This window comes from Bos javanicus, chromosome 16, assembly GCF_032452875.1.
Source record: "Bos javanicus breed banteng chromosome 16, ARS-OSU_banteng_1.0, whole genome shotgun sequence".
Lineage (NCBI taxonomy): Eukaryota > Metazoa > Chordata > Mammalia > Artiodactyla > Bovidae > Bos > Bos javanicus.
The window spans coordinates 76,625,309-76,652,075 of record NC_083883.1 but is presented as its reverse complement, the minus strand read 5'-3'; the positions used below and the strand labels follow the sequence as shown (position 1 = coordinate 76,652,075).

General features: G+C 39.4%; 1 protein-coding gene across 1 annotated transcript; it reads right to left on the bottom strand.

Annotated features, from left to right (window-relative positions):
• Positions 1-22,014, bottom strand: LOC133228188 (complement factor H-related protein 3-like). Its single transcript, XM_061383675.1, has 7 exons — positions 21,846-22,014; positions 13,594-13,782; positions 12,980-13,156; positions 9,097-9,270; positions 8,210-8,386; positions 6,076-6,249; positions 1-382 (listed from the first exon to the last, which is right to left on the bottom strand). Exons 1-7 carry the CDS (start codon positions 21,901-21,903, stop codon positions 177-179), a joined length of 1,155 nt encoding a protein of 384 aa, XP_061239659.1. The 5' UTR covers positions 21,904-22,014; the 3' UTR covers positions 1-176.
• Positions 22,015-26,767: the final 4,753 nt, after the last annotated feature.

Below are 26,767 nucleotides of genomic sequence, written 5' to 3'. Positions count from 1 at the left end.
TTGGTTTGCCAAGTTTAATGAGGTGCTTTAAAGAAGTGATTCATTAGTCTTCCTGATTATAATTTCATCGTCCCCATAACATCTGATTTATGAATCAAAATGAGTTAAACAATACTTGATAAACTGAGAACTGGATTAATAATGAAACTTCTCAGTACATGTATATACAACTGCATTTAACCAGTGTCTTGTCCACAGTGAGGATACACCACTTGTCCTTCCCGACAAGCTGCTCGAAATGTGGGATACGGTGTCACTGGATGATATCCACGTTTACATATAAATTCAATATGATCCTGTGTTTTTGAGTAAAGTTTTTTTGAAGTCCATTTTAACTGTAGGTTATGTTTCTTCATCATTTCTTCTGAAATTTCACAGGCCTCTGAAGATAAAAATATAAACATAAAATATTATATAGTGAACAAATATTTTACACAGAATTTCAAGCTTTCGAGTAGAATCTTCTCTAGTCCAAAAATTCCTTCTCAAAACCTTTTCCAAACCAACTCATTGAAAATCTATCATGCAGGTTTCATTATTTTAAAAGTAAGAATGAGGTACTATATTTAGTGTAATAATTAAATGTTATAATCATAGACTTACAATGTCAATTAACTTATGAAAGATTTCATTAAGGAACCTCTTGTTGCTATTGTTCCTGACCAGAAGATTTTCAAACTTTATTTCCACACATAGTAATATTTGGTAATCAAGCACGCAACAGAATGGCTTGTTAGTCCACAAAAGCTCTATTATAAACAGCTAAGCCTCATGCCCAGTACCAGGATTTCCCCAGGATCCATGGGAAGACTGAGGCATTTGCCCAAGCACTTTGGCAGCTCAGCCCACTCTCCATTCTTACCCACGTTTCTGTTTCCCTGAAGCTCACAGTAGGCCTGGCACTGACACTCACAATTGACCGCAGAGGATATACAGGTGTGAGGAGTGAGGTGATGTCTCCGTTATCTATTGTTGGAGGAGGCCCACATTTTCCTTGAGAGTCTAAATTCTGTGTTGTTTGATTTACTGAAAAACCACCACCCCCCACAGTTTAAAATAAAGGAAAAAAATGTAGCCTACTATGTAATATTGAGACTTGTGACTTCTGATGACAGAAATGATTTATTGAAGAAAATCCAATCACTTAACAGGAAAGGCATATTTTTAAGGTTTACTTTTACCCCACTTGAAATCACACATAATACATTCACAAATATGTCTTCTGTGCAGGGTTCTGGTATTAAAATACATTTTCTTAGTGAATGTATGCTAGGCAGATGGATACTGAAGGGAAATAAAACATTTCTTTTGTCCTTATGTACAACATACTGCAGTGTCTTGAATCTCTAGTCATTTTTATTGATTTTCAAATTGTTTACAAAAAACCATTAGCTCCATCAACTCCTTAAATAAAATTCAAACAATTACAGATTTGAATAGTGGACTTCCTTTCTGGGACAAGTTGAGATGCTTATTACATCTGTGAAGTATTCCTTCTTATAATTAAAAATCCTGACATTATAAAAACCAACACAGGAGATTTTAAAAGATGTAGAGAAGATGTCAATCTGATTAGAGATCTTGAGATTCAAGAAATTACACTGCAGACAGTGGCTTGGGTTTTAATTTGCTTTCTGTGTATCTTGGTCAAGCCACTGAGACGACAACCCAGAAATGATAACAACTTCAAGCAAAAAGAAAAAAAAAAGATCTCAAGAAATACTTGATCTTTTTCATCAGAGGCCCAGAAAGTGGTGTGTGTATGCCTGCTGAGTTACTTGTATCCAACTCTTGGCGACCCTATGGATTGTAGCCCGCCAGGCTCCTCTGTCCATGGGGTTCTCCAGGCAAGAATACTGGTTGCCATGCAACCCAGGGGATCTTCCTCCAGGGATCAATCCTACATCTCCTGCAGCTCCTACACTGTAGGTGGATTCTTTACTGCTGAGACATTGGGGAAGCCCAGAAACGGAGCAGGCTAGCGAGACAAAGAATTTTTATAATACTGACTTACTCTAGAAATACACCGTAACAGAAGCCTAAGACTAACTCTCTCCCTGCCTTGATCAGCAGGGGCCGAGCGAGAAGCCCAGACCTCCACTCACATGGCTGGGAAGCAAGATCGCTCTGCCCTTTCTCCCTGAGTCACTGGAGGCCAGGTGGGGACCCTGACTTACACCCTGCTTGGCAGTAATGGAGGCCTGATATATGAAAGATTCCATAAAATCTAGGGTCTCAAAAATGATAATACCCCAAAAGTCTAGGATACAGATCATTCATAATACCAAGGACCTGGAAAGCCTCAAAAGAAAAAACAAATCCACAGAAGACAACACCAAGATGACACAGATATTGAAATAACTGGTAAATGCTTTTTCTTAATGGAATTGAATTTATAGAACTAAAAAAAAAGACTAATATAATTTAAAAAACACATTGGATAGGCTCAATAATACACTGCAGATGACAGAGGGATAAAAGCTTAACTACAGACTAACTTTGAATATAGACTGAAAAAAAAAAATGGACAGAGCTTCAGGCAACCATAGGAAGATAGTAAAAGATTGGAGACCCCGAAGTTAAAAAGAAAGAGGATTGAGATGAAAAAATAACTATGATGATTGAATATTTTCCAAATAGGGCACAAAGCACAAGTCTACATATTAAAGTTCAGTTCAGTTCAGTTGCTCAGTCATGTCCGACTCTTTGCGACCCCATGAATTGCAACACGCCAGGCCTCCCTGTCCATCACCAACTCCCGGAGTTCACCCAAACTCATGTCCATCGAGTCGGTGATGCCATCCAGCCATCTCATCCTCTGTCGTCCCCTTTTCCTCCTGCCCCCAATCCCTCCCAGCATCAGAGTCTTTTCCAGTGAGTCAACTCTTCGCATGAGGTGGCCAGAGTATTGGAGTTTCAGCTTTAGCATCATTCCTTCCAAAGAACACGCAGGACTGATCTCCTTTACAATGGACTGGTTGGATCTCCTTGCAGTCCAAGGGACTCTCAAGAGTCTTCTCCAACACCACATATTAAAACATCTGAAGAATTCCAAACAGTATAAACCCATAGAAATTAATGTCAAGATACATCATAACTAAATCGCTGGAAACCAAAGGAAAAAATCTCAAAAGCAGCTAGATAGATATTATGCAATACTTATACAGAAAAAGGATCCAAGCATCAGTAGAGTTCTCATCCATAACAACAGAGCCAGGAAAAAGTGACATCATTTTTCCAATCCTGGAAGAAAAGAATCATCAACCCCAAATTCTATATCCAGTGATACCATCCTATAGGATTAAAAGGAGAAAGAAAGACATCCCAGACAAAGGAAAACAGAATTTGTCGCCAGCAGACCTACGTAAAGAATTGCTAAGGGAATTCTTAAGATAGAAAGGAAAATAGAAAAGGGATTGAGACTTTAGGAAGGAAGGAAAAATAATAGAATTGATTTTTAAAATTCAGGGGTAAATATAATAAGACTGTCTTTTCCCTAATGATTTTATTAGATCATGGTCATGCAAAATTATGTCATTTGATATAGTGCTCAGTATATGTTGAGGGAATATTTAAGGAATTTATGTTAAAAATGTGGGGAGGGTAAATAAATCTAAATGGAAATAAGGTTTCCACATTTCACCTGAGGTGATAAAATGTCAGCAACAGTAGGGAGTGATAAACTACCTATGTTACCTTAATGCCTAGAGCAATATTAATAAAGCCCTGCAGAGAAAGCATGTACTTGAAAGCAATGCAGATGTGTCACAGTTAAATTATTCTATAGTGTTCAAAATGCCACAGTGAAGAAAAGGAAATGGAGATGAGAAACAAAGAAAACACACACAAAACAAATAATAAAATGGCAGACACTGTCCCTAAGAGTAGTTACTTTAAATGTAAATGGTCTAGATACTTCAGTTTAAAGACAGAGTGGCAGGTGAACACAAAAACAGTATGCTGAGCTGTATGCTGTTTAAACAGGAAAACATATTCAAGTAGAATTTGCCAAAAATTCACACCAGGCAAAAATTAACTTGATAAACTGGAAGACTCTTGAGAGTCCCTTGGACAGCAAGGAGATTAAACCAGTCAATCTTAAAGAAAATCAACCCTGAATATTCATTGGAAGGACTGATGCTGAAACTAAAGCTTCCATACTTTGGCCACCTGATGTGAAGAGCCAACTCATTGGAAAAGACTGTAATGCTGGGAAAGATTGAGGACAGGAGGAGAAGGGAAGCGATAGAAGATAAGATGGTTGGATGACATCACGGACTCAACGGAGATGAGTTTGAGCAAAGTCTGGGAGATAGTGAAGGACAGGGAATCCTGGTGTGCTGTAGTCCGTGGGGTCACAAAGAGTTGGACATAACTTAGGGACATGACTTACAACAATTTCTTGTTTAGATTTCCTTTCTGAACTCTAAACACTGAAGCGTCCTAAGATCAAGTTTCAGACTTTTTTTTTTTATGTGTACACTAATTCCCTGAATGAGTTCAACTCATTCATAACTTTAAATATCACCCATATGTGAAGAATCCCAAAAGACGCCACATTCTATTATCAGACCCCAGTTGCCTATTGCATGTCTCAGAGTGAAATTCCTTGGGCTGTCAAATGTACTTATGGTATCTTTAACACATTTATTCTTCAAGAAATAACTATCTTAATATTTAAGACTGGAAATTTTCCATGATTCCAACCGTTCAAATCTGGTAAACTATTTCATAAAATATGTATGTGAGATTATTTATTCATTCCACAAAATAATATGTTAAGCACCATCATTTTCTTTTAATCAAAAAATTATTCCCTAAGAACTTCTTCAATATCTATTTATATCAACATATTTTATTCCTAATCAGATCAGATCAGTTCAGTTCAGTTGCTCAGTCATGTCCGACTCTTTGCGACCCCATGAATCACAGCACACCAGGCCTCCCTGTCCATCACCAACTCCCGGAGTTCACTCAGACTCACGTCCATCGAGTCAGTGATGCCATCCAGCCATCTCATCCTCTGTCGTCCCCTTCTCCTCCTGCCCTCAATCCCTCCCAGCATCAGGGTCGTTCCCAATGAGTCAACTCTTAGCATGAGGTGGCCAAAGTACTGGAGTTTCAGCTTTAGCATCATTCCTTCCAAAGAAATCCCAGGGCTGATCTCCTTCAGAATGGACTGGTTGGATCTCCTTGCAGTCCAAGGGACTCTCAAGAGTCTTCCCCAACACCACAGTTCACTGCAGCACTATTTACAATAGGCAGGCCACAGAGACAACCTAAATGTCTCCTGGTTGATGTGCAGGAGCACATGGGTGGCTCAGCTGGTAAAGAACCCACCAGCAATGAATGAGACCCAGGTTCGATCCCTAGGTTGGGACGATCCCCTAGAGAAGGGGATGGCAATCCACTCCAATATTCTTTTTTGTACAGTTCTGTGTATTCTTGCCATCTCTTCTTAATATCTTCTGCTTCTCTTAGGTCCATACCATTTCTGTCCTTTATTGAGCCCATCTTTGCATGAAATGTTCCCTTGGTATCTCTAATTTTCTTGAAGATATCTCTAGTCTTTCCCATTCTGTTGTTTTCCTCTATTTCTTTGCATTGATCGCTGAAGAAGGCTTTCTTATCTCTTCTTGCTAGTCTTTGGAACTCTGCATTCAGATGTTTATATCTTTCCTTTTCTCCTTTGCTTTTTGCTTCTCTTCTTTTCACAGCTATTTGTAAGGCATCCCCAGACAGCCATTTTGCTTTTTTGCATTTCTGTTCCATAGGGATGGTCTTGATCCCTGTCTCCTGTACAATGTCACGAACCTCATTCCATAGTTCATCAGGCACTCTATCTATCAGATCTAGGCCCTTAAATCTATTTCTCACTTCCACTGTATAATCATAAGGGATTTGATTTAGGTCATACCTGAATGGTCTAGTGGTTTTCCCTACTTTCTTCAATTTAAGTCTGAATTTGGCAATAAGGAGTTCATGGTCTGAGCCACAGTCAGCTCCTGGTCTTGTTTTTGCTGACTGTATAGAACTTTCTCTTAAATCAATGAGTGGGTAGACAAGATACTCTACCTTTGCACTGAGGTGGTTTTGTCCAAGTTCCATTTAAACATGTCACTTCTATGTCCCCCAAAATGTCGTAAGTTCCGGTGCATTTATAACGTACTCTCTCACCATTTCGATACCTAGGCTTCTCACTTTGTATAACTGCATTTTCCACTCTGGGTGGATTCACACAGGAAACATCTGAAAAAAAGAAAAAAAAGTATTTCTAATATAATGATCCTTATGAACAATAAGCCAATGAGTGAATGTCAAATATATTCCATGGTTACTTAAATTCAATAGGTAATCTGTCATGAAAGACTGCTAAATTCAATAAGTTTACATATAAGATTAAGGAAAAGGAGATAAAGCAATATTTTTCAGTGCAAATTAAGCTTTTTTTACCTTAAATCTCTGCCCCAGCCTTCACTAGCAGGTTAATACACGATTTCAGGCCAGTGAAAATGAGAGCTTTTCTGGACAACTCTTTCTGAGTTTAGTAAAATCAGTGTTATATAAATTCACAATGAATTTATAAACCATAAGAAAGTCATAATAATAAGATCATATGGATTTGATTTAAATCATCAGGATTTGGTTTATAGTCATTCTGTTTATTAACTGTAACTTAAGACACCTAGAAAAATAAACACAGTAGATACTTCTTTAGAAACTTGATTAAGAATTAGCACACTTTGAAGAATACCATTGTTGAAGGAAGAAGATGATTAATTAAAAGATTCAAACGTATCTGGGAAACAAAACTATTCTTTGATGGTATTTTTTGGAAATGCTTAAGGATACCACAGTGAGTGATGGGTCATCCCTCAGTGAGATTCAGGGGATGTAAGGTACAAGAGGCTGTAGCCTTGACTCCTAAACTGAAATATGCAAAGAATCCCTTGGGATTCCTTAAAACAGTGTCAGAGTTGCAGCCCCAGAGGTTTTCATTCAACAGGTCTGAATGAGCCTGTGAATCTGCTTGCATATCTAACAGTTTTCCAGAATATACTGAGATTGCTGTGCCAGGGATGTGCTTTTAGAATTATTGGGCTACAACGCTAAACACTGAGAACACAATCCCATCTCTTTTTATGTTGAGACATAAACTTTTTTGGCCTGTATGCGGGTCAAGGAGTAACAGTCAGAACTTGACATGGAACAATTGTCTGGTTCAAAATTGGGAAGGATGTATGACAAGGCTGTATATCGTCACCCTGCTTGTTTAACTGCTATGCAGAGTACATCATGTGAAATGCTAGGCTGGCTGAATCACAAGCTGGAATCAAGATTTCTTGGAATAATATCAACAACCTCAGATATGCAGATGGTACCACTCTAATGGCTGAGAGTAAAGAGGAACTAAAGAGTCTCGAGAGTGAAAGAGAAGAGAGAAAAAGCTGGCTTGAAAGTCAATGTTCAAAAAACTAAGATCGTGGCATCCAGTCCCATCACTTAATTGCAAATAGAAGGGGAAAAAGTAGAAGCAGTGACTAATTTTATTTTCTTGGGCTCCAAAATCAATGTGGACGGTGAGTGCAGCCATGAAATTAACAGATGCTTGCTCCTTAGAGGAAAGCTGTATCAAACCTAGATAGCGTATTAAAAAGTAGAGACATCACTTTGCCTACAGAGGGCAGTATAATCAAAGCTATGTTTTTTTTTCATTCATCATGTATGGATGGGTGAGTTAGATCATAAAGAAAGCTAAGTGCTGAAGAATTGATGGGTTCAAGCTGTGGTGCTGTTGAGAGTCCCTTGGACTGCAAGGAGATCAAACCAGTCAACTGTAAAGGAAATCAACCCTGAATATTCATTGGAAGGACTGATGCTGAAGCTGAACCTCTAATACTTTGGCCACCTGATGTGAAGAGCCAACTCACAGGAAAAGACCCTGATGCTAGGAAAGATTGAAGGCAGGAGAAGAGGGTGACAGAGGATGAGATGAACTCAATGGACATGAGTCTGAGCAAACTCTGGGAGATAGTGAAGGACGGGGAAGCCTGGTGTGCTGTAATCCATGGGGTCGCAAAGAGTCAGGCACGACTTATCGACTGAACGACAATAAGAACAACGAATAATCTATGGCCATTTAATGATGGTGAATATTATATTACTTAAGATACTTTAACAATAAAATTTAAAAATTTTACCAAAGTACCTCTGCACACTGGCCTTCCTATCCACTTGCTCTTAACACACTGTATAGTGTTGGATCCATTCAGCTGATAATATGGTCGACATTTAAAAGCCACTTGTTCTCCTGATCTGTATGATTTCTTCTTCTTGCCTGTGAGTACAGCATCATCAAAGCTGGGCAAGTTAAAACAATCTGTGCCTGAAAAAAAAGGAATATATATTAGTTTAGTCCATCTTTAAAAATACATAGTGACCAATGATTATATTCCAGAAAAATTGATAGGTACATATCAAACCAATGAATATTGTACAAATTTCTCTTATAACTTAAAACACATGTCAGACATCTTGACCTAGTCACACTGAGTGTCTCTATATTCATCAGAAGTACAACATGGGAATGGTGATATTCAAAGAGATAGGGATGCGTGTGATGCTTGAGAGCATACTTCTCACACTTAAATTCTTTTTCCCCATTGCAGGCCACCTACATTATAAACGTGTTTCTGTTTCTTGTATCAAAATCTGTTACCTTGAATTACGTCACGTGTCTTAGAAAATTATGTATTATAAAGAAATGATTGATAAATTAACAGTACATTGAGTAGTGATAAGACTGATAAGCAGAGGTCAACTGTGATACAGTCGTGTGGAACAAAGACCAGAAATCTGAGAATGTTTATCAGAGGATGTCCAAACTGCACCCAAGTTGATGTGAAAATGAGATAATTTAGCTCCTGTTTTCAAACTTCTGTTATTACTAGGATTGTTAATTCCCTACTAGAATTCAGAACTTTCACAAGATGCCTTGTAAAGTTCTAGAATTACTGCTTAGTTTCATATTTGTACCATCTATGCTCTTAATTAAAGATATTTATCAGCATTAGAATAAAATGAAATGCACTATACTTATGCATTTTGGTGTACGGGACCATTTTCCTCCTAAACATCTTATAGACGCAAATCCATAAATCCTAAATCCTTCGTCACAGGTGTATGTGACTTTTTCTCCATATTGGTAACTGTCTTTCTTGTGACGTACAGCACCATTCTGAATTGAAGGTGGAAGTCCACAGGGAAGTCCTAGGAATAAATGGAAGAAAGATTTTATGTTTCATTAACTCTGAAATTTAACTTATGTACTGCTTGTCATATTTGATAGTTTAATTGAAAGTAATAAACGATTTTACAGGAGCTTACATGATATCACACAGAAGTGCACACATGTGTCCTAAAATCACCATTCTGATGTGTGTCCAGCTGTTCACATAAGCAAGAACTTGAAACCAAAAGTACCAATATATGAAGGAGACTATCTGCGCTCTCTAACCAATCATGGGTAATTAAAGAAAAGCACACTGAGATTCCATCATCTTAGAAGAAGTGCTATATATTGTAAGTTATTAGAAGGGACATTGTAGGAAGGACAGAGGACATTTTTTTGGAAAAAAACTTGGTGGCAGTGCAAACACTGCAACTTTTATGAATAGTCAAATTATGAATACATTTACTGATATGAGTAGGAAGGTTTAATTTTGATATACATCCAGCGCCAACACAAAAAAATTGCCAAAATTAAAAGTGATTCTATATGAAACCAGTGAAATTAAGAAAAAGAATGATTTGAATATGCAAAAATTAATTAAATGCATAATATATAAATTACATATAAGTGCCATAAAACATACAAAGTTTGATATACTGAATAAAGGAGTCTGTCTCATGACTTTGTTGCCAATTCATTAGTGTAAAAAAGTGGGATTAACACACATTGAGGAGAACACGGTTGAAGGAAGAAGATGACCAAAAGATCCAAATAGAAGATCTGACAAAATAACAGAAAAATAAAGGTATAATTTACAAAACTACTCTTTAATGATATTTTGGGCAAATGCTTAAGGACACCGCAGTGAGTGTGTGTATAACTCCTCAGTAAGATTGAGGGGATGTAAGGTACAAGAGGCTGTAGCCATGGCTCCTAGACTGAAATGTGCACAGAATCCCTTGGGAACCTTTAGGACAGTGTCAGGATTGCAGCCCAGAGTTTTTCATTGAACAGTTTTTTACGTTTTCAACGTTTTCAGCACTCTCTGAAAACAATTTTTAAATGAACTGGCATTTAAATATACTGGCATTACACTGAAAATTAAGAATATATTCTACATTTTGTGAAAAGAGATATGCCTGTTACCTAGATCTAATTTTGTTAAAACATTAGCATGACAGCGTTGTTAGTGACTTTGAAATATAGTCAACTAAACATATTTAAAATATAGGAGTTGATGAGGTTTGAATCTGCAAAATCATCTCCCTATGCAAGATTATGAAAATAACCATTGTTCCCCAAAGTTTCTTCATATTACAAATAAGAATCTCCCAAACATGTTCAAGTCATACTCTAGCTTTTCTGTGACATATTTTCTATTCACATTTTCATGAGCATATCCACATGACCTCACAAGCAATATTCAGTGGCCTTTCGCACTGTGGTATTCAGAATACAGAAAACAATTCATTTTATTTCCCCCTTAGGTGAACATGTTGATTTTTTCATTAAGGTATTATTTATAAGTATCTCACCTTGCAGGTTATTTCTACCAGGAGATTCAATCAAAAATATATGCACATGAAAGTAGATAAAATTACATTAAGGAGGAAGGCTGAGTGTCTGAATCAATTTCAACTTACCCTGTCCTTAAGCAGTGGAAGCCCGCAAGGTGAGAAAGACATTGATTAGTAACAGCACGTTAGGTTTATCTCGATGGTACAGTCACACAAATATTCCAGTTGCACTATTTGAGGTTTAAAATCTGCCTCATTTGCAGTTCTCAAATGTGACTCAGAAATTAAGTGTATTACAGCGAAGCTGGTTAATGCATCATTTAGTAAATATCAAAGTTCAATGTCTTACACTATCCCTAAATGTTTTCTGTTGGTAGTTTCATGGTAAGTTACTTTATTCATCACCTGACAAGTATAGCCATAGCTTTATGTGCGACCAGGTATGAACTGGCTCCAGAAGTAATATAAAATACTAATTTTCAAGAAAACATCTCAAGACAGTAGGTGAAGTTCTTTCTGCCTGTTGAATCATCTGTATTTTCATGGGCTATGGAAACTGATAAATTTTTTTTAAATTACAGTAGATCTTATGTACTACACAGGTTATGGGGTGTTAAATGTGGTGATAGTGTTAAAGAATCCACCTGCCAGTGCAGGAGACGTGAGTTTGATCCCTGGATTGGGAAGATCCCTTGAAGAAAGGCATGGCAACCCACTCCAGTATTCCTGCCTCAAGAATTCCATGGACTGAGAAGCCTGGCAGGCTACAGTCCATGGAGTTGCAAAGAGTCGGACACAACTGAAGTGACCGATCACTCACAGTGTAATGATTTGACTTATATATATAATATTAATTATTAATTAATTAATTATTATAAATTATTATAAATTATTATAAATAATTAATTAATTAATAATAATAATTATATATAATATATATAATATAATACAACAGTAAGTTTAGTGAACATCCATCATTTCATTATTTGATATCAGTTGCTGTATAATTATTATGTTCTTCTGTTTGTGTTATAGTCCTTGATCTTTGTGTTCCTTATAGTCATGTTTGTTTTGCGTTTAAAGCATGCTGTTTGCATTTAAAGCAGCAGTCACTTCCTCTAGTCTTTACAGACTTTCCTTGGGGAGAGAAGTTCACTCTGTCACTGATAGGATTTTGAGGCTTTTCCAGACCTCTTTCAAGGATACACCTGGCCACATATCTCAGTTTCTCTTGGGAGAGAATTCTGAAGCTCGTCTGCTTCTCTCCACCCAGCAAAGCCAGTCTCTGTGCCGACAGCTTCCCGGCTGCTTCCCTGGGGCAATGCTGAATAGTCAGTTTGTGTGCTTTCTCACAGTCCCAGGGGTCAGACTGGCTTCTGGACGTCTCACAGATCAAAGGCTTGGGACACCACCGTGAGGACCTACACAGGGAGCTGGCCCTGGGGGAGGGGGATGTGGATGTGTTGAGGTGCCCATGGGTGAGCAGGACCCACAAGCAAGGTGTCTGCAACGCCTAGAGGGTGGGCTTCCTGGTAGTGTCTCCAATGTGGTCAGTGGGACCCATGTCCCTCAATGAGTTCTAGCTCTGGAAGCTGTACAGCTGGCCTCTCCCCACCCCTCAGCCAGGCAGGTGACCCCCGTGTCCTGTGTCCTGGATGAGGGGAGATAGAAGGGCGCCTTCTCATCAGTGCTGGAGGCTGAGGAAGCCACGCTTGGTCAGATGCTCGGATTCCCCCACAGGTAAAATCCCGTGCTGAGCGGGGCCTCTTGGCACTAAGCTGTGCCGCTTTAGGGGAGGGCGACACACGAAGGGTGAGGCTATTCCTCCAAGCCTCTGTGACGTGCCGGGTCTTGAGTATTTGCTGTAATCGCTCTGCTAGACTCCTTGCCTCCCACAAAGATACTCCTTCATGCGTGACTGTCAAAGGCTGTGTTTATATCAGGAGAGACAGCAAAACTCCTATTCTGCCAGCTTTCTAACTTCACCCTGTCATTACAGGTTTCTTCTTTGTGATTCTTTTCATTTTCTTGACTAATGTCCATCAATAGGCACATTTATTTGGTTATACACTTATCTAGGAATCTGTACACTCATACACGCTTGTTAAAGAATAAAATTAAATAGGTCCTCAGACAAAACAAAAGGCTGATCTACACATTTTTCAGTGGATAATACAGCTGAGTCTTAGAAACTTAGGAACATACTGGGGTCTGAGCCCAGTTTACTCACCGACGCGGACGCATATTGGAGGAGGGAACCAGCCCTTCTCTGTGCAAGTCATCGTGTTCTGATTATTGTGAAGACTATAGCCATCATGGCAGCGGACTCTTACAGTTTTACCTTGTAAATACTTTTCTTGGGAGTTTGTGTAATATCCATTTTCCAAATAATTGAAAGTGCATTGTCCTAAGGATCATAAAAACAACAGAATAGAAAAATAACATATGTTTGGTAAAAGCACAGCAAAAATTAACTTTATAGTATTTACCTGACAGTGCATTAGTATTCTAAAATAACATATAACTTAATAAAAAGGAAAGTTACTACCACACTTATTAAAAAGGAAAAAAAATAAATGAATACTCCATGTCATTTATCTTTAGTTTTTATAATTAAAATACGTATAAATGATGCAGATATTCTTGTAAGGTCTCTATAATTCTCCTGTGATTTCCAGGAAGAGCTCCTCAGGAAAGGAAGACCTATTTGGATCTTTTTACTCATAGAACTTGTTCCTCAGCCTTCCTGTTGTATACAAGACCTAATTGTACTCACTAGTGAGTACTAGTGTCTCTTCACACTTTGAAAGATTTATACACATAAAATTTAAGAGGTTTACTTACTGAGGCAGGGCACTTCTGGAGACCATCCTTTCAGGGTGCAAGTCATGTAATCCCAGGAACTTTGTGAAGGAGTTACAAAATACCGGTTGCAGCGATAGGAAAACTGTTGACCTACACTCGCTGGAAAGTATCCTTTAAATGCATAATATAACCTTCCATGTTTTATTACTGGAACATCACAAGGTTTCACTTGAAATGAAAAAAAAGTATAAATAATATTTTATCTTAATAATCAAAATGGTTTCATCTATTAATTATATCCTCTTACTAGCACAATTACACTCATTGCACTAGGGATTCTAGGACCAAAAAATGTATAAAAACTTGAGATGACTAACATATGTAAGGAGATCCATGCTAATGTAGCTGCTAGTCCAGGGTCTGGTTTCTCCTTGCCTGCCTCTGGGAGGCCCAGCATTTCCAGTTTCCTGGGATTACAGAGAACGAAACAGCAGTTATGAATGGCTGTGCCAGCACTCCTCACAAGTCATTTCCCAGCTACATGTGGAGTGAGCAGCTCCAAGTTTCTTCATGGAAGAGTCACACCACACATCTAGACCCTCATCTTCTTTAGCTGCTGCCCGAGGAATTGGCTTCTAACTAACCCGTCCCTGAGAGCTGAGGAAGCCCAGAGTTTGCTTGGTGCCTGGGGACTACAGAGAGCTGAATCATGGTTTCGAAGAGCACAAGGTTTGAAGGAGCGTGCATGCATTTGCACAGCTCCTCTCCCCAGCTCAGTCCAGAGTGAATGAAATGATAACCTCCAGTTCCCAGGTTTACCAACTATTCTGGCTTCTAGCCTACCTCTCTCAGGACACTAATGGGAGTTGGCATACTCTAGACCCCTGCAAGATGCTAAAAACAAAGACAGTGGTTTGGATGAGCATAGAGGTTAGAGAGGCACCCAGAATCTCTGGCTAGGCTGGTTGATGAAAGGGTTCTATGTATGAGACAGGTCTGTGAAGACTAGGAAAAGTGGACATTTAATATAATGTACAGATATCAACACAGAAAGTCCAGAAAAATGATAAAACAAGAAATATATTCACATCAGAATAATAAGACATCCATTATTTTTGCTTCTAACCCAACAACAGAAATTAGACATCCATCCACAGAGAAACCTGCCCTGGATGGAGGTGTCTGACTCAACACACTATGCCAAGGGACCCAGAAGGAGTCTCACCCATACATGCATGAGGTAAAGGCAGACAGACCTCTGTCCTGACTGTGGTGCCTACAGTGGTTCATGAACCAGCTTTCAACCTCTCAGCCACAGTCCAAGAGCCCCTGTAAACACTATCTTAGAAAATCAACATGGAGCTAAGTTCTTATGCGGAAGTCCAGTTTTTCACAGAAACTCTGTCTGCCTCACTCACACACCTTCCCACCTTATAGCCAGCTCCCTGTGGGTACAACTGACATCGGAGGCAAGAGCAAGCTTTGACAGGTCACCAGTGAGTGTGCACAGAAATCTGGCTCAAATCTGTGGGACAGGAGGAGACCACGAGTTCAAGGTGTGGTGCTGCTTTTGGGGAAACAAAAGACAGGCTGTCAGCGCCCTTTCTTGTGCATTACAGGATACAGACAAGGCGCAGAAATTCTGGGAAAAGAGGGATAATCAGTGTCAGAAGGTGCCCCGTAGAAGATCTGAGATAGTTTGAGAGTCTCTAGAAAGGTTGACTATGCTTTATTGACTATGCCAAAGCCTTTGACTGTGTGGATCACAACAAACTGTGGAAAATTCTTAAAGAGGTGGGAATACCAGACCACCTGACCTGCCTCTTGAGAAATCTATATGCAGGTCAATAAGCAACACTTAGAACTGGACATGGAACAACAGACTGGTTCCAAATTGGGAAAGGAGTACATCAAGGCTGTATATTGTCACCCTGCTTATTTAACTTATATGCAGAGTGCATCATGAGAAATGCTGGGCTGCATGATGCACAAGTTGGAATCAAGTTTGCCAGAAGAAATATCAATAACCTCAGATACTCAGATGACACCATCCTTATGGCAGAAAGTGAAGAAGAACTAAAGAGCCTATTGAAAGTGAAAGAGGAGAGTGAAAATTTTGGCTTAGAGCTCAACATTCAGAAAACTAAGATCATGGTATCTGGTTCCATCACTTCATGGCAAATAGATGGGGAGACAATGGTAACAGTGATAGACTTTATTTTTGGGGCTCCAAAATCACAGCAGATGGTGACTGCAGCCATGAAATTAAAAGACGCTTGTTCCTTGGAAGAAAAGTTATGACCAACCTAGACAGCATATTCGGTGAAGGCAATGGCAACCCACTCCAGTACTCTTGCCTGGCAAATCCCATGGACGGAGGAGCCTGGTACGCTGCAGTCCATGGGATTGCTAGGAGTTGAACACGACTGAGCGACTTCACTTTCACTTTTCACTTTCACCCACTGGAGAAGGAAATGGTAACCCACTCCAGTGTTCTTGCCTACAGAATCCCAGGGACGGGGGACCCTGGTGGGCTGCCATCTCTGGGGTCGCACAGAGCTGGACATGACTGAAGTGACTTAGCAGCAGCAGATACCATATTAAAAAGCAGAAACGTTACTTTGCCAACAAAGGTCCGTCTAGTCAAGGCTTTTCCAGTAGTCGTGTATGGATGTGAGAGTTGGACTATAAAGAAAGCTGAGTACCGAAGAATTGATGCTTTTGAACTGTGGTGTTGGAGAAGACTCTTGAGAGTCCCTTGGACTGCAAGGAGATCGAACCAGTCCATCCTAAAGGAGATCAGTCCTGGGTGTTCATTGGAAAATCTGATGTTGAAGCTGAAACTCCAATACTTTGGCCACCTGATGCGAAGAGCTGACTCATTTGAAAAGACCCTGATGCTGGGAAAGATTGAGGGCAGGAGGAGAAGGGGATGACAGAGGATGAGATGGTTGGATGGCATCACCAACTCAATGGACATGAGTTAGAGTAAACTCCGGGAGATGGTGTTGGATAGGAAGGCCTGGCCTGCTACAGCTCACAAAGAGTCAGACACGACTGAGCGACTGAACTGAACTGAAGTGACTTAGCATGCATGCATGCACATTTCCACCCAAAGATTGGAGACCTGTGATTTACCCAATGAAGATTTAAAAACAGCTGTTTTTAAAAACTCCATGTGCTACAAGAAAATACAGTAAGACAGTCAAACAAAAGCAGGAAAACAATAAATGAACAAAATGAGCAGTTTAAAAAAATAAACAAATCATATAAAAACTCCAGAAATTGTGGTACTGAAGGATTCAAGGATGAAATGAAAATGCTTTAGAGAGCATCAACCACAGAATGAAACAAGCAGAAGAAAGAATCTGTGAGATAGGTGACATATTGAAGTTATCCAGTTAGAGGAGAATAAAAAGAAAATAAAACAACAACAACAAAAATAAAAACAAAAAACAAAAAAAGAATGAAAAAAGTCTATATGATCTATGGAGCAGCATCAACAGAACTAACTTGTGAACTCTTGAATTTTCAGAAGGAGGAAAGGGGAGATGAGTGTGAAAGCTAATTTAAAGAATAACTGAGAACTTCCAAAATCAGGGGTGTGATTGGATATCGAAGTTCATGAAGTTTATATGTGACTAAACAAAATCAAACATCCTTCCAACAACACAAAGGAAGACTCTACACATGGACATCACCAGATGGTCAACACTGAAATCAGATTGATTATATTATTTGCAGCCAAAGATGGAGAAGCTCTATACAGTCAGCAAAAATAAGACCGGGAGCTGACTGTGGCTCAGATCATGAATTCCTTATTACCAAATTCAGACTTAAATTGAAGAAAATAGGGAAAACCACTAGACCATTCAGGTATGACCTAAATCAAATCCCTTATGATTATACAGTGGAAGTGAGAAATAGATTCAAGGGATTAGATCTGATAGACAGAGTGCCTGATGAGCTATGGAATGAGGTTCGTGACATTGTACAGGAGACAGGGATCAAGATCATCCCCATGGAAAAGAAATGCAAAAAAGCAAAATGGCTGTCTGGGGAGGCCTTACAAATAGCTGTGAAAAGAAGAGAAGCAAAAAGCAAAAGAGAAAAGGAAAGATATAAGCATCTGAATGCAGAGTTCCAAAGAATAACAAGAAGACATAAGAAAGCCTTCTTCAGCGATCAATGCAAAGAAATAGAGGAAAACAACAGAATGGGAAAGACTAGAGATCTCTTCAAGAAAATTAGAGATACTAATGGAACATTTCATGCAAAGATGGGCTCGATAAAGGACAGAAGTGGTATGGACCTAACAGAAGCAGAAGATATTAAGAAGAGGTGACAAGAATACACAGAAGAACTATACAAAAAAGATCTTCACAAGCCAGATAATCAGGATGGTGTGATCACTGACCTAGAGCCAGACATCCTGGAATGTGAAGTCAAGTGGGCCTTAGAAAGCATCACTACGAACAAAGCTAGTGGAGGTGATGGAATTCCAGTTGAACTATTTCAAATCCTGAAAGATGATGTTGTGAAAGTGCTGCACTCAATATGCCAGCAAATTTGGAAAACTCAGCAGTGGCCACAGGACTGGAAAAGGGCAGTTTTCATTCCAATCCCAAAGAAAGGCAATGCCAAAGAATGCTCAAACTACCGCATAATTGCACTCATCTCACACGCTAGTAATGCTCAAAATTCTCCAAGCCAGGCTTCAGCAATACGTGAACCATGAACTTCCTGATGGTCAAGCTGGTTTTAGAAAAGGCAGAGGAACCAGAGATCAAAGTGTCAACATCTGCTGGATCATGGAAAAAGCAAGAGAGTTCCAGAAAAACATCTATTTCTGCTTTATTGACTATGCCAAAGCCTTTGACTGTGTGGATCACAAGAAACTGGAAAATTCTGAAAGAAATGGGAATACCAGACCACCTGACCTGCCTCTTGAGAAACCTGTATGCAGGTCAGAAAGCAACAGTTAGAACTGGACATGGAACAACAGACTGGTTCCAAATAGGAAAAGGAGTGGGTCAAGGCTGTATATTGTCACCCTGTTTATTTAACTTATATGCAGAGTACATTATGAGAAATGCTGGACTGGAAGAAGCACAAGCTGGAATCAAGATTGCCGGGAGGAATATCAAGAACCTCAGATATGCAGATGACACCACCCTTATGGCAGAAAGTGAAGAGGAGCTAAAAGGCCTCTTGATGAAAGTGAAAGTGGAGAGTGAAAAAGTTGGCTGAAAGCTCAACATTCAGAAAACGAAGATCATGGCATCTGGTCCCATCACTTCATGGGAAATAGATGGGGAAACAGTGGGAACAGTGTCAGACTTTATTTTTTGGGCTCCAAAATCACTGCAGATGGTGACTGCAGCCATGAAATTAAAAGACGCTTACTTCTTGGAAGGAAAGTTATGACCAACCTGGATAGCATATTCAAAAGCAGAGACGTTACTTTGCCAACAAAGGTTCGTCTGGTCAAGGCTATGGTTTTTCCTGTGGTCATGTATGGATGTGAGAGTTGGACTGTGAAGAAAGCTGAACGCTGAAGAATTGATGCTTTTGAACTGTGGTGTTGGAGAAGACTCTTGAGAGTCCCTTGGACTGCAAGGATATCCAACCAGTCCATTCTGAAGGAGATCAGCCCTGGGATTTCTTTGGAAGGAATGATGCTAAAGCTGAAACTCCAGTACTTTGGCCACCTCATGTGAAGAGTTGACTCATTGGAAAAGACTCTGATGCTGGGAGGAATTGGGGGCAGGAGGAGAAGGGGACGACAGAGGATGAGATGGCTGGATGGCATCACTGAATTGACGGACGTGAGTTTGAGTGAACTCCGGGAGTTGGTGATGAACAGGGAGGCCTGGCATGCTGGGACTCATGGGGTCACAAAGAGTCGGACACGACTGAGTGACTGAACTGAACTGAACTGAAACAAAATCAACATTAAGACGCAGCTACAACACATACTATAATGAAGCTTCAAAAATTAAAGAAAAACAGAGAAGATTTAAGGGCTTGAAGTCTTAAAGGCTTAAAATCTTAAAGCATGAAAAAAAAATCAAAGCAAAACATAAAAGCTTGAAACTTACAAAGGAACACTCATATGTCTCTAAGCATATTTCAAAGCAGAATCCTAAGTAGCCAGGAGAAAGTGGGATGATATATTCCAAGTGCTGAAAGAGAAAACTGCCAAGAATACTGTCATTCAGAAATGAATTGAAGATAAAGACTTCTCCAGACCAACAAATGCTGAGGGAACTGAATACCTCTAGACTTGCCTTACTAGAAACCCTGAAAAGAGTTATTCAAGGTGAAATTGAAGCATGTGAATTAATATCATGAAAATACACAGTACACTGGTAAATGTAAGTGTACGGTTGCATGCAGGATACTCTAATGCTGTAACATGTTGTAATGTTGGATTTTTTTCCCCTTCCCCTTCACTTCCCGTATTGGGAATAAACTACTAATTTAATCTCATTCCTTTTGGTTAACATTCTAGTGTATGTTTCCAACACTGTTGGAGATTTGGAATAATTATTCTTTACTCTTGGATTTTTCAGTTTTCAGCATATGTCGTTAACAAGTGTGATTTCATGATGAGAATGGGTCATGAACAACAGATGATGAATCTATTTCTGTAATTTTGAGTTTCAATTAAGAAAAAGATATGACTTTCTATTTCTGTTGGATGAGGAAGTAGTTCTTACAAGAAGTCTACAATTGTGAAGCACTTATCTATTGTGAAAAATAATTATTCACAAATATTCAGAACATTTATCTCTAAGGCCACTTTTAGAAAGAGTTCCCTTGCTAATGAGAAGACTGGTTTTCAACTGGAATATCAGGCAAGGATTTGTCAAAATTCCAAATTTCTCTCATTCTTGTATACTCCTTCTCCTCTGCTATCTCTCTTACTTAGAAATATGCCTTTAATATTTTCTGTAACTGATTAATAGACCATCTCCCATATACCTGAGAACCAGGGATAAACTGAGTAACACATCTGTCTTCCCTTTCAGCAAGCACTCTGGTAATGGAGCCATTCTTATAGGTGACTTGGGACCTGAGGTGCTTTTAATTGTTACCCTTAGGACTGGACAGGAAGCTCTGTTGTGTTGTAAACATTGTTTATGAGGAAAATTGACAAATTGATTTAAATAATATGCAAAACCCAACATGCAACATATTATGAAATCAATAATGCAGAGCAATGCATATTATAGTCACACCTAGTGTTGGAGAAGGCAATGGCACCCCACTCCAGTACTCTTGCCTGGCAAATCCCATGGACAGAGGAGCCTGGTGGGCTGCAGTCCATGGGGTCGCTAGGAGTTGGACATGACTGAGCGACTTCACTTTCACTTTTCAGTTTCATGTATTGGAGGAGGAAATGGCAACCCACGCCAGTGTTCTTGCCTGGAGAATCCCAGGGACGGGGAAGCCGGCTGCCATTTCTGGGGTCGCACAGAGTCGGACACAACTGAAGCGACTTAGCAGTAGCAGTGTTTAATGAGGAATCGTAAAACTCATTAGAAGACATATTTACAAGAAAGAAAGGACTGAATTATTAAAAAAAAAAAAACAGAAGAAAAGCATCATAATGAAGAACTTATAAATTTCAAGATAGAAGTGATTAATTTTTTTTAAAAAAATTCACAATTTCTAATGCTCTCTGAAAACAATTTTAAAGTTTTGGCATTGCAGCAGAAATAAAGAATATACTCCGGATTTTGTTAAAAGAGATGCCTGTTACCTGTAGCTAATTTTGTTAAAACATTAATTTGGCAGTGATGTTAATGACTTTTAGTAGCTTTACTAAGATATAATTGAAATACAGTCAACTGAACATAGTTAAAATTTAGTATTTGATGAAGTGTGAATCTGCAAAATCAATAATCTTACCACATATAAGATTATGAAGATATACATTGTTCTCTAAATTTCTTGTATTACAAAGAAGAATCCCCTAAACATTTTGGAGTCATACTCTAGCTTTTCTGTGACATATTTTCTGTTCACATTTTCATGAGCATATTCACATGACCTCACAAATCAATATTCAGTGGCTCTGCATACTGTGGTACTCAGAGGATGTAGAAGATAATTTATCTTATTTCCCCCTCAGGTGAATATGTGATCATCATTTCATTAAGGTATTCTTTATGGTTATCACATCCTGAAGACTATTTCTGCCAGTTGATTCAATCAAAAATACATACATGAAAGTAGAAACGAAGTAGGAGGAAGGGTGAGTGTTCATACCTTTTTCAACTTACCTTGCCCATGAGCACAGGAAAACCACAAGGTGAGAACAATATTGATTAGCAAAAACATGTTCGATTTTCTGATGATACATTCACACAAATACTCCAGTGGCCGTCTTTGAGGTTTAAAATCTACTTCATTTGCAGCTAGCAAACGTGACTTCGAATTTAAGTGCCTTACAATGAAGCTAGTCAATTAGTGCCATTTAATAAATATCAAAGTTCAATGTTTTACAATGTCCATAAATGATTTCTATTGGTGGTTTCACAATAAGCTATTGTGTTCAACACCTGTTATGTCCGTGTACAACTTTGTGTGGGACTGGGTGTGGACTGGCTTCAAAGTAACATAAAATATTAATTTTTATTAAAACATTTCTAGAGAATAGGTGAAGTTTTTCCCAGCCTTTGAATTATCTGTATTTTCACATGCCTAGGGAAGTGAGGCAGAGAAGGCAGTGGCAAGCACCCCACTCCAGTACTCTTGCCTGGAAAATCCCATGGATGGAGGAGCCTGGTGGGCTGCAGTCCATGGGGTCGCTAAGAGTCAGACACGACTGAGCAACTTCACTTTCACTTTTCACTTTCATGCGCTGGAGAAGGAAATGGCAACCCACTCCAGTGTTCTTGCCTGGAAAATCCCAGGGACGGTGGAGCCTGGTGGGCTGCCATCTATGGGGTCGCACAGAGTCAGACATGACTGAAGTGACACAGCAGCAGCAGCAGGGAAGTGAGGAGATTTTTTGAAAATTACATTAGATCTTAATACCAAGTACACAAGTTATGGTGAATTCTTTGTATTTATATGATACTTATGTATGGGTCAGAGAAGGCAATGGCACCCCACTCCAGTACTCTTGCCTGGAAAATCCCATGGACAGAGGAGCCTGGTAGGCTCAGTTTGTGGGGTCACTAAGAGTCAGACACGACTGAGCAACATCACTTTCACTTTTCACTTTCATGCACTGGAGAAGGAAATGGCAACCCACTCCAATGTTCTTGCCTGGAGAATCCCATGGACTGGGGAGCATATTTTATGGTTATTATTTTTTCCAGCTCTTTTGACATATAATTGACATGCAGCACTGCATAAGTTTCAAGTGTGCAGAGCATAATTATTTTGTTCTGTATTTAAATTTTATTTATTTTAATTGAAGGATAATTATCTTAGAATATTGTGATGGGTTTTGCCATATATCAGTATGAATCGGCCATAGGTATACATGTGTCCCCTCCATCCTGAGCTCCCCTCCCACATCCCTCCCCACCATACCCCTCCAGGTTGTCATAGAGCACTGGCTTTGGGTGCCCTGCTTCATACATCAAGCTCGCACTGGTTATCTATTTTACATACAGTAATGTATGTATCTCAGTGCTGTTCTCTCAAGGCATCCCTCCCTTGCCTTCTCCTACTGAATCCAAACATCTGTTCTTTACATCTGTGTCTCCTTTGCTGTCTTGTATGTAGGATCGTTAGTACAATCTTTCTAGATTCCATATATAGAGCATAATGATTTAATTTATATATATCTTGAAATGATGACTACAACTTTTGTGAATATCTATCATCTCATATGGGCTTCCCTGATAGCTCAGGTGGTAAAGAATCCCCCTGCAATGCAGGAGACCCCGGTTCAATTCTTGGGTTGGGAAGATCCACTGGCAAAGGGATAGGCTACTCACACCAGTATTCTTGGGCTTCCCTTGTGGCTCAGCTGGTAAAGAATCGCCTGCAATGCAGGAGACCTGAGTTCGATCCCTGGGTTGGGAAGATTCCCTGGAGAAAGGAAAGGCTCCCCACTCCAGGATTCTGGCCTGGAGAATTCCGGGACTGTCTAGTCCACGGCCTCACAAAGAGTTGGACACGACTGAATGACTTTCACTTTCAGATCATCTCATATAAATACAAAATTAAAGATAGAAAAATATTTTTGTGTGTGAAAATAACTCTTAGGACTTACTGTTCCACTAACTTTCATACATAAGATACAGCAATATTAACCATATTTACCACATTGTACGCTACATCCTTGGTTCTAATTTATCTCACACCTGGAAGTTGTTACCTTTTGACTGCCTTCATCCAATTCTCCCATCCCCAGCCTTAGCCTTGATAAACACATACCAGATCTTTTTCAGTGTGCTTGTTTTTTTACGTAGAATTGGCCAAGAACACTGTTACTTCCTGTTACCCAGTGTAGTGATTCCACGTTTCTGTTTATTTCAAAATAATCACCACAATAAGTCTAATTACCATCTATCAACATTTTAAAAATTACATAATTAATGATCATATTCTTTACATTGAATATTTCATGCTCCTGACTCATGTATTTTGGACTGGCAGTTTGTCCTCCCTAACCTCCCTCACCAGAGGATCAGGAGTGCATGCCCATAAAAAGACACATACAGCAGGGTCCACGGCAGCTTTATTTATAAATGGCAAAAGTACAAATTGTTCCCATGAACATTCAGAGACTGGGCAAAGCATTTGTAGCATTTTCATACAATGGATTAATATTCACTAATTTAGAAACCAAAATGAAGTATAGCTGTTGACAGCAATTTCACAAAACCTCACAGTTCTCATGAGCTAAACAAAAAAGTCAAACACACTCACTAGGTTAATCAATTTATTATTGATATAAATTTTAAAACGTGGAAAACCTGACCATAAGGGTGGTTGCCTATGGAGGTAAGGTGTGGTACAGAATGGGAAAAGACAAAAGGAAATCTTATGTTGTGCTGGAAATTTGCTCTCTTTAGTTCTAGGTAGTAGTTATATGGGTATATATATGTGATTAAAAGACATCAATCAGAACACTTAAGGTTAATTTCACTTTAGGTACTTAACTATTTATATGTTTACTTTAGCTTTAAAAATACCATTTTTCTGAAGAATAAAGTTAAAAGTTACTGTTTTATTTCAAATGTTCATTTTTTCATTGAACTCAAACTTTCACCCTAAAAAAATAATAATATAATTATGGAATAGGGAGTGATTTCAAAAGGCATGAAGGAACCTTTGGGATGATGAAAATATTCTACATCTTGATAATAGGGTGGTTATATAACTGTATGTATCTTATCTTTAAGATACCTTCACATAAACATCTAGCTGATAATTTCACCAAGCATCTGAATACTACTGTCTAGCCAAGTTGACACAAAATTAACCACCACACAAAATATCCAAGATGAACTTGGATATTTAGTTCCAAAGATTCCCAACCCAACTATGAAAGATCCACCTGATTTTGTCTTGCTTCTTGTAGTAAAATACATTCAATGCGATGAAAATTGAAGAATGAACTGTCAAAGAAAAAGGAACCAATGTGAGATGATTTGAAATGAGCCAGCCTGTCCACATACTATACTCACCAATCAAGCCCATAGTAAGGCTGGACAGTCCTTTGCTTACAAGGTTATGCAGGTGAGTGTAGAGATCCAATCAGTTGTCTCAGCCTAAGCCAGAAGCACAGATGCTATTATCCAGGGAAGATGTATGATGTACACACACAACTAACAGCTGGCATGTATTAGGGCACAAGAGACTGACAAAGTTTTTGAGAAGGTTATTCTAGCAGAAATGCTTCCAGCTAGGACTGAAAGGAGCAGGCATCATACATGTAGAGGAGGAATGTCTCCAGAGATAGCGCCCTGGTAGGTGAGGCCGACAGGAAGAGGCGGGGCCAACAGGAAGAGGCGGGGCCAACAGGGCCTCTTCCAGCTGAGAAAATAGTCTCACCTCCCTGGTGGTCCATAAAGCTGAGTCTGCCTGCATAGGGGCTGACATGGAGCATTACTTTCACAGAGGAGTGTTCTCTGGTCCCAGAATCTAATGAGATTTCTCTTGGTGGGTTTTGAATTTAAGACTTATGACCCCTTTCTTATCTCTTTCTCCATTTATGAATGGTAATTTCTATCCTATGTCAATATTAACATTGTACTTTGGAAGCACATTACTTGTTTTCTGGTTCACAGGGTCACATATGACTACAAATTTTTTCTCAGGGATGGTCCAGAAACTGAGTCTCGCTCATAACTTATTTAGAAGACATTTAAGTAAAATTTGGGCCTTCGAGTTGATGCTGTAAAGAGTGAAAACTTTGGAGGATGTTGGAATTGGGTGAATCTATTTGACATATGGGAAAATAGGAATCTGAGAGATTGCAATGTGAACACTTATGTGTCAAACAGGGTCCCTTACAGCCAGGACCTAAAAGTGTTACCTTATTTGGAATTAGGGTGTCTACCAGATGTAATCAAATTAAGATAAGGTCATTATGGTGACCTCCAATCAAATATGACTGACATTCTTGTAAGAAGAAGAAAATACATGTAAAGACAAAGACAATCAGGGAGATATTTTTGTGACCAGAGAGGCAGAGATTAGAAAGATGCAGCTACAAGCCAAAAAAAACAAAGATAGATGCCCACTCCTAGAAGCTACAGAGCAGGAACGAACATTCTACCAATTCTCAGGGAGAGCATGAAATAAAAAGAACAAATGGAAGCAAAAGGAAGCACGTCTTCGGGTGACCCCAATCCTGTTCATAAGTGCTCCATCCAAAATACCTCATCTAATCCTTGTTGTAGGCGGAGGCAATGGCACCCCACTCCAGTACTCTTGCCTGGAAAATCCCGTGGACGGAGGAGCCTGGTGAGCTGCAGTCCATGGGGTCGCTAAGAGTTGGACACAACTGAGCGACTTCACTTTGACTTTTCACTTTCCTGCATTGGAGAAGGAAATGGCAACCCACTCCAGTGTTCTTGCCTGGAGAATCCCAGGGACGGGGGAGCCTGGTGGGCTGCTGTCCATGGGGTCGCACAGAGTCGGACACGACTGAAGTGACTTAGCAGTAGCAGTAGCAATCCTTGTTGTTGTTGTTCAGTTACTCAGTCACGTCCGACTCTTTGCGACCCCATGCACT